The sequence below is a fragment of the Nanorana parkeri genome, unplaced genomic scaffold (genome assembly GCF_000935625.1).
Source record: "Nanorana parkeri isolate BGI_ZX_2015 unplaced genomic scaffold, ASM93562v1 scaffold1899, whole genome shotgun sequence".
Taxonomy (NCBI): domain Eukaryota; kingdom Metazoa; phylum Chordata; class Amphibia; order Anura; family Dicroglossidae; genus Nanorana; species Nanorana parkeri.
This window is the reverse complement of record NW_017308167.1, coordinates 25,044-34,287: the sequence shown is the minus strand read 5'-3', so window position 1 is coordinate 34,287 and position 9,244 is coordinate 25,044. Positions and strand designations below refer to the sequence as shown.

The window sequence follows — 9,244 nt, the reverse complement described above, 5'->3', positions numbered from 1 at the left end:
GCCGATGCCAATTCCCAATACTTTTTTTTTTTTTTTTAGTTTCATGTGATATTTTTTTTCATAAACAATACAGACTGTTGATTTTAGGACAGTGATGGAGCGTCAGGGCCCGGTCACAGCTGCAAACGCTGCACCCCTGGTAGTTCTGCCATTGATTTAAAGCTGTAGAGGGACAAGAAATCCCAGCAACACATTATAGAACAATGCAGAATACCACCACCTATAGAGGACTACAAATCCCAGCAATACATTATGCAGAATATCACCAGCTAGAGAGGACTATAAATGCCGGCAATGCAGAATATGAAGCCCTGGTGAGCAACACAGAGTATGTGGTGTCTCGAAGCTGTGCAGCACCTGACCAGGGCTGCATGCGAGTCTCCCAATTTCTGTTTGGACGGGTGCAGGTGCGGGTGGCGGAAGAAGGGAGCAGGAGATATACATACAAAATTTAAAGGCCCTGTATTGGGGCATTTTCCCGAGTACTGATACTAGTCTCTGTGCATCCCTAAAAAATATATATACTTACTGCCTGGATCCTCTTCTATCTCTATCATTAAGCCCATTGTTGCATTTAACATGTTAAAGTGAAGAGGATCCATGGCAGGACAATGTGTACCTGTGTGCTACAATAAATTCTCCAGTGAAGTTTGCTTATTTCTGTGAGGGACTATGGATTTTGGACAAGACCGGTTCAGTTGGCATGCACCCGCCGCTCTCTAGTGCTGCTGTGAAGGAAGCCGATGGCTCATGGGGCAAGGGGTGGTTGTGATCTCTCAAAAGGTCCCAGTTCTACAATCCTGATCACAATCTGCCTGGTTCCCATTGGAGGAGTATGGTTCCTCGTCTGATTTCTGATGATTCCGCACACGAGGCCCAAACAGCTTAAATCACCCTTGCTTAAGGAAACCATTTTTATCTTTGGTGCATGTGTCTTGCCTGCATTTTCCTGGCAAAAGTCATCAGCCAATGTTCGTTTGCCTCACCCAGAGGAAATCGTTGCCCCCTCCTAAGCCTTTTGCTCAGCGATATTTTATAGAAATATTCCTAAAGAAATGGACTATCCAAATCATGAACCCAGTCTTTTCCTGCCTCAAAATCATAATGATCCTTGTTGAGGATCTTCTGTTTTTCAAATGCTGTGGACAAGACGGTCTTGGGCCCCCCCTTAGGATCTTGTTCGTTTTACAGGATTTGTCTTCTGGTCCAAAAACATGACTAGGGACCCTACATCTGTTCTGACTGATCCATCTGTACGCCAACATCTGGAGCTACTGTCATTGGCAATGTGCTTCTTTGTTTCTCTGAATATCCAGAATGAGCCTCCTCCCTCAGTACATATGCAAAATTATCCTTTGGCTGAAGTGTTATTCTGTGGAAATTTAATGAAAGAATCACTTCTTGATAATGGCCTTTGATAGGGGAACGAGTTTGGTGTGACTCCTTGGACACCTACATCAGGGAAATCACTGGGAAAGGGGGAGTAGAGAAGAGTATCCTTTTACCCCAGAAAAAGGGCTAAAGTACCAGCAGCTACTGCTGGTACTGTTGCCAACACTTTCCACTTCTGCTCCTGAAACAAAAAGTTCCTTTCATTTCTCTCAGCCCTTGGGGCAGATTTCCACTGTTCTTCAGAAGCTCCTGTCTCAGGGAGTTATAATATTTGTCCCAGCAGAGAAAAGGTTCCATGGTTTCCACTTATTCCTATTCATCACCCCCCTGGCAAATGGAGTCATTCTTTATCGAAAGATTCCCGGCAAGTTCCTTCGGGTTCAAAAATTCCATAGAGTTTTTTTAATGCACATCCCCATTTTCATACATCCCCATTATCATCAACTCGCATCAACCACCAAAGGGGCACCGGAAGTTATGCAACCCTGAAAGAAGTAGGCTTGATTCTGACTTGGGCAGAACTACACCTTCCGACGCTGACCGCTGAGCACATCAATGTCTGAACTCGGGAAAATTATCTGCTGCAGGTTGGGGACTCCAAAGCAAATAAGAAACTTCGATGTTTAACCTGGATGTTAGTGGGTCTACGTCTGGACTGCTCAGGAGGACATGGTACTGGGACATACTCTGACTCCTGGCAGACTCTGTGTGCCCTCCCAACATCGTCCAGAACTTTTGTCCCCGGAACCAGTCCATTATCCTGCTTCTCTGTTGCTGGATTTTAAGATTAGGCTGTTGAAAACCTAATTTCTTGATTCGGTCATCATCATGCTCTTGAAGGCTAGGAAATTGACTTCTCGAAGTCTACCATCTCACCTGGAAGGCCTACTTTGCATGGTGCAAGGCTAGGGAGTTCCATTCCAGAAAGTTCTCAATAGGACAGATTTTATCCTTCCTCCAATATGGTCTGGATCCTCATGGCCTTAAGCATCACCAAGGGTCAGATCATATCCCCTGCTATTCTTTTCCAAACACCACTTGCCTCACTCCTTGGTAAAAGCCTTTTTACAGAGTGTTGCTGCCCCTTCTTGAATATCCCCTGTCTACCCTTACAGGGTTGACTCTCGAGCATCCATTTGGTCCTTGACAATGATTGCAACCTGCGGACTCATGAGTTTGAGGGGGTAGCAGACATGGCAAAGAATACAGTTGAATTGTGGTGTGTGTATAATGTATAATGTGGAGATGTGTTGCATAGACTGTAGAATGAACATTACATACAGAGTGCAGTGGTGTGCAGTATAGAATATACACCAGATTATGTGTATTTAGTTCAACAATGTGGAATGTATATTATAGTATGAAGAATTGAACATCGAGCATCAAGTACAGTGAAGCTCTGTGAAGTATAGAATATATGGGTCAGTTTGCAGGATGGAGTGGTGTGTAGTAGATGGCACATCCTTCTTAAAACAAATTCTAGTGTGACTGTAATCAGTGTCCCAGAGAAAGCCTCTACTAGACACAACGCAATAAAATTGTGTGGTTGGAGCTTAGTAAAAAGGGGCTTTGAGCACATTAAACACTAACTCCACGCATCACCCTTTTTATACAATTGCAGTCCCTCAAAGTCCTTCACATCTTCCTTTTGAGTTATGTCCGTGACTGGCCAGAAGTTCAGTCAGGGCTGTACTATCCAGGAAGACTAAAGCCAGGTATACACACTTCAAATTTTGGCCGATTCTTGATGAACTGGCAGAGATTCGAAGCGTGGGTGCCGCTGTTGGCCCTTTTCCAGCCATCATCCCTCGATCAGCTGCTTTGAAGGAAGATGTCTGAAAATTATCTGCCGAACAGAACAGCCAAAAAAGCTGCTCGCTCTGTTCGGATATTCTGACAGCAGGGATTCCTCGACCAACACTCAGAAGCATTAATAGAGAAATCTGTTCTATTTTATCAAGAACATAGAAACATGTTTAGCCAACTTACGGATTTTTAACAAGTTTTTTTTTTTATCAAAAAGACTTTACTAAAAAGATGTTACGAGCTATGAAGGACTATAAACCTGTGTTGGTGGACTTTGCGTTTGTCGATGACATCAGTTTGAGATACTTCTGAGGAATGGGTCCTAAGGGGCTCTCTTTGCACGTCTCTGGCTTTTCTCAGGATGCAGTAAACTGTGTAGAAGAAATATGCAAACATTGCCTTACTTTCCCATAACGGTCACAGTTATGCTCTGACCTTTTTGCCCAGTACTGTTTTGGGACTTAAAAGAGAACTATGGGGTAAATGTTTTTCCCCATAGTTCTCTTAAGGGTCACGGGAGGACATATACTAGTGTCCTCCCATGACCCAAAGCTCAGTATATTGCAAGCTACAGCTCGCGGTATACTGAGACCATTGAAGCCAGGACGGATCCTGACATTACTGTCAAGATCCACCCAGGTGCGTGATTAACAGCTGGCTCTGCCTATCTAGAGGCAGAGCCAGCTGTACTCGCCCCTTCCCCCGTCCGTTCCTCCAGTCAGCACTGGAGGATCGGAGCGGGGAGGGGGGAATACCTGCAGGGAGCCGTGACTGTGTCTGCAAGATGATCGAGACGTGAGCTCACTTCCCAATCTATTGAGCCAACGTGTGACCGTTTCATTGTCACACGTCGGCTCAAACTATGAGGATGAGTGATTTTTCACTCACCTCATAGTTCTCGTTTAACTAATGAAATATGGAGGGGAACACTTTGATCACTGATGTTTGCAAGTTGTGCAACATAAGTGCCCAGAAGTCCCACATGCTTTTACAGAATACATTGCCACCAGAGCAATATTAACTTTTTTTCCTATGTCAATGAAAAATCTGCCCACTCTTCTAAAAATATATAATACATATCTATTGAGATGCATTGACAGGACACAGAAGTGACTTAGCGCCGCTTCATGTGTTTGTCTTATACTATCACCCAGAAAAAAACAAAAAACTAATGTATGCAAAATAAAACAAATGTGACAGTGAAACAATATTTCTGTGAAAGAGTATTTAGGCCTCATTCACACGCAACGCAATCAAAATTGTATATTGCATATATACGAGCATCTATGCGCGTATATACGAGCACTATTTGCATTCCCAGAATGCATAATTCCTAATGGAAATCTTAATGAACTGTACGCGCCTATACATGCACAAACAGAAATACGCTGCCTGGTCACATCTCGGTTCAATTCGGTTTTTGCACATATATACGCTACGCAAATAAACGGTTCCATACGCTATGTGTATGGAGCCATATGTTGCATATGGTACAGTACGCGCGGCAGTGTGAATGAGGCCTAAAATTCAATCTTCTATTCAACCCCTTGTGCAGATCAGAGCAACAGAAATATTGTTTCACTGTCACATTTGGTTTATTTTGCATTAATTAGTTTTTGCTTTCTCTGGGTGATAGCGCTGCTTCATGTGTTTGGCTGCATGAGCCTGCATTAATATCTTTCAATCTAAGTGTGTAGAAACGCCCAGTTATTTAGAGTAATCGAGCGCAGAAGTCTTTATACAACAATAAGTATAGGACATGAGAAAAAAAAGCTAGATTGCCAGGACGCTAGCGTTAACAGTTTAAATCTGTTAAATCTGTACAAGTTTATTAGTAGATTAGTAGGGCTTTCCTATATATGTGTATTCATGTGTGTGTGTGTGTGTGTGTGTGTGTGTATTGAAGATATTCAGAGGAAAAATGTTAATCTTATTTTTTAATATCTATAATAAAATTTGTATGCTTTTTTCTTATTCAGGAAAGACTATTGCCATTGGAAAGGTCTTGAAACTGGTTCCTGAAAAGGATTAAGCCGCCTTCTTGTTCTGCACAATACTGTGAGGAAAAATTGACTCTACCGAAGCCTACTTCACTTCGCCTTCTTACTTTCTGCTCATTGACAAACTCTCTTACCATTGACGAACTCTATCCCCAGTTAGAAATTTACACAGCAGAAAAAGGTCCACATTGTCAGCTTTCTCATATTGAGAGCTCTCCTATGCCAGTGCTGAATTATTTCCCACAACGTTTTTCTTTTGAACACATTCAATTTGTGTCCGCTGAGAAATTTGGCAATAGCTTTTGTAAGTGATGTGGACAAATTTGCCTACAGTAATGAAAGCTAAAAAAAATTTCTTATTATCAATACTTGCAACGTGGCCCTTTTTTGTGTCCGTTCTTAAGCATCCTAATTCTAAATTGACCATTGAGAATGCAAATGTGTTAACACATTACAAGAGAAACTACCGGATTAATAAAATATCAATTTGAAATCCTTTTTTCTGGTATTGGAGTTGCTTTTGAATGCTTTTTTTAACCTGAATGTAACATTGCTGCATTAACCTTTTTTTTTTTTTTAAAGTTCAGGAATATTGTTTTGTCTCTAAAATACATTCTCCTCACAAAGTCCCAGACATCCTGAATCTTTAGGCCTGTATTAAAATGTTTTCCTCTACTTTGACAAATATTTAAAAATTTTATTTTTGAAAACTTAATGACAAAATAATCTTTTGACTTGTAATTTCATAAGCAGACAAGTATTGTGAAATACATTTATTTTCTGTATTCAGCTGCAGCTTATTAGACCTAAGTGGATATTGCTACTGGGCATCATTCTGCAATTTATATTCTCCTGCTAATGTTTGAGGAATTTAATGTTTTTTAATATAAGTTCAAGTTCACAAGAAAGACCATAAGTAGCTTTTACCTCAGAGCTACATTTTTACTACAACCTGTGAATGCTAGGACTTCTCGGTTGTAGTTTAGTCTGTGTTAAAATATAAATGCTTGATTTCTCCTTGCTGTAAACGTTGCATATCAAGAGTTCAGCTTGTCTAGAACTGAAAGAATTACAAGGATCCCTGGTGATTACCAACATTTTTGGCTCCAGTAGTCCTTGGGATACTAAAACCTAGGGATGCTCCGATACCACTTTTTTAAGACCGAGTACCGATACTTTTTTTCAAGTACTCGCCTACACCAATTACCGATATATTTTTTTTTTAAAGGGACAGGTCAAATTTTTTCTAAAGCAATACAAAATCATGATTTTAAGTCAGTTTCCTAATATCATGAAATGAACATGAAATTAATATTTATCATGCCATTGCTAACTAAGGCTTGTATCCCCATAGTGGGGAAAATAGATGAGCACATGTCCAGAACACTGTATAGTGTTGCACAGCTATATCCAATTCTGCATACCTGGCTTTATATTATTAAAACTTTATAATATAAAGCCAGGTATGCAGAATTGGATATAGCTGTGCCACACTATACATTAATACACCGTTCTGGAATCTGGACATGTGCTCATCTATTTTCCCCACTATGAGGATACAAGCCTTAGTTAGCAATGGCATGATCTAAATATTCAGTTCATTTCATTATTCAATGTCTGTTTTTTATATTATAAAGTTTATAATATAAAAAACAGACATTGAATAATGAAATGAATATTTAGATCATGCCATTGCTAAGGCTTGTATCCCCATAGTGGGGAAAATGGATGAGCACATGTCCGGACTCCAGAACACTGTATAGTGTGGCACAGCTAGAACCAATTCTGTATAACTGGCTTTATATTATTATTACTAAATTTTTTTTATAATCTAAAGCCAGGAATCCAGAATTGGATATAGCTGTGCAACACTATACAGTGTTCTGGTCTGAAGTCTGGACATGTGCTCATCTATTTTCCCCACTAGGAGGATACAAGCCTTAGTTAGCAATATCTACATAGTTATTTCTTTATTGTCTTTTTTAAAAATATTATATGTAGTTAAACAGCATTTTTGTGCCCAGCCCCCATGCGGTGCTGCAGTACTAATAGAAAACGATTTTGTTTCTGCCTGGAGATCCGAACCATTTAAATGACCCTTTATCTCATAATTACTTGTCAACCAGATCCGTAACCAAAATGAACCATATATACCAAAAAGATAAACCAGCTAACGAGTGGCTAGTTTAAAAAGGGTTAACAAAGGATCGGGACAAGTATTCCAATTACAAAAAGAGTTTATTAGATAAAATATCAGTTTTGGACATAAATATCATATCACTAACTGGTTTTAAAAAGAAAACAAAAAAGCATGACATACAATTATAAATCTTCAGGTATGCAGATCTGTTTGTATAATGTGCTCTCATTCATATCTTTTTGGTATATATGGTTAACCCTTTTTAAACTAGCCACTCTTGTTAGCTGCTTTATCTTTTTGGTATATATGGTGCAGCAGTACTAACCTGTTGTGTCGTCTTCTCCGTCGGCTTCAGCCACTCCGTGTCACAGCCTAGTCATCTGCTCCATGCTGACCTCTTCTCCTGCTGATTGGCCGATTGGATGATGACAGGCTTCCTCACCAGTCACTCCTGACTGGTGAGAAAGCCTGTCAATCATCCAATCGGATATCAGCGGGAGAAGAGGTCAGCATGGAGCAGATGACTGAGGACTTGGAAGAGGGGTTCGCGGCAATCTTGTTTCATTGAAGACGCTATGGAGGTCCTGTGTGCAGCGGTTTCGGGTCCTTGAAAATGGCGGACGCGGCACAGGTACTCGTGCAAATACTCATGCAAATACTCGGTATCGCCGCTGATACCGATGCTTGTATCGGAGCATCCCTACTAAAAGCAATAGTGTGTAGCTGTTTGATGTTCTTTAAAGGGGACAAAATAAACCAATTTAAAATAATTTTTAGGACATACACTTGTTACATTGGGGAAATATTTGCAGTTTTAAAGAAATATTTTTTATTTCTGATTATGTTTTAACTTAAGATTGAAATATATTCAGATGTAAAGTGTTGAAGTACCAAGAATCCTTTTCAGTCTGTAAAAGACTGAAATTTTGCACATTGGAAACTATGAAAATTGTTCAGCCCTATTTGTTTTGTATCTGTGGATTTTTCCCATTCATTTCACTGTTGAGGCTACAAAATACGGCCAGAGAAAGCTATTGTTCTTCAGTTTTCAAATGAATACACTTGTTGCTGCCATAATGCATTAAGTGGAAATAAATTCTATTATGTCAGTAAAGATGTGGGCTCAAATCATTCGTGACATGGGTGTAAAATGTTGCTGTATATTCTGCCACCCAGATTCTTGTGTCATATGTTTTTAAAGTGGGTTTCTGGCATGAGTAAGGCTTATAAAAGCTAATACCCGGGTAAGCCATTAAAGCTGCTCATACACAGTTATTTTTTTGTGGCTGTCAGAATAGCCAGTGACTGCATCTGATTGGCTAAAGCGATTGCTCAGCCTACATTTTTCTGCCCCGCTTCTTCAATTTTTTTAGTTGCCAAAATTAGGTAAATACAACCTCAGGTTGAACAACAGCACATTTAATTTACAGACAAACCAGAAATGGAAAAGCCATGTGTGAAAAACTAAATTCACCTAATGATTCAATAGGTTGTAATAGCAATAACTTGAAATACAGTTTTTCTGTATTACTTTATCAGTCTCTTACATCATTGTGGAGGAATTTTAGTAGGACTGAAATAACTAATCGATTAAAATTGATAATGAGAATCGTTATCAACGATTCTCATTATCGATTAGTTTATATTCGATTAGTTGAATCTGCCACCACGACTCTGCTCCTTCGTTCTTCTCCCTGCTGGTGACGGCTGCAGCTGTCTGTGTCCCTTTCAATCCCCGATGCTCTCCCCGCTTGTATTGGCAGGGGCAGCAGAGACACAGACCACTGCAGCTGGCACCAGCGGGGAGGAGAGACTGCAATGACTCATTCCCCGTTCCTCCTCTGCCCCCTGTGCTTCGACTGCTGCCCCCTTCCTCCTGTGCCTCGACTGCCCTCTTCCTCCACTG

The 9,244-nt window shown here is 40.4% G+C and overlaps 1 protein-coding gene across 1 annotated transcript in view; it reads left to right on the top strand.

Moving 5' to 3' along the window:
- The window catches only part of LOC108800068 (eukaryotic peptide chain release factor GTP-binding subunit ERF3A), a 219,248-nt gene extending 213,483 nt beyond the window's left edge, over positions 1–5,765 (top strand). The window contains exon 19 of the mRNA XM_018572010.1: positions 5,178–5,765. Coding sequence (XP_018427512.1) covers positions 5,178–5,230 — 53 coding nt within the window. The 3' untranslated portion in view covers positions 5,231–5,765. The remainder of the gene's footprint in view (positions 1–5,177) is intronic.
- Positions 5,766–9,244: the final 3,479 nt, after the last annotated feature.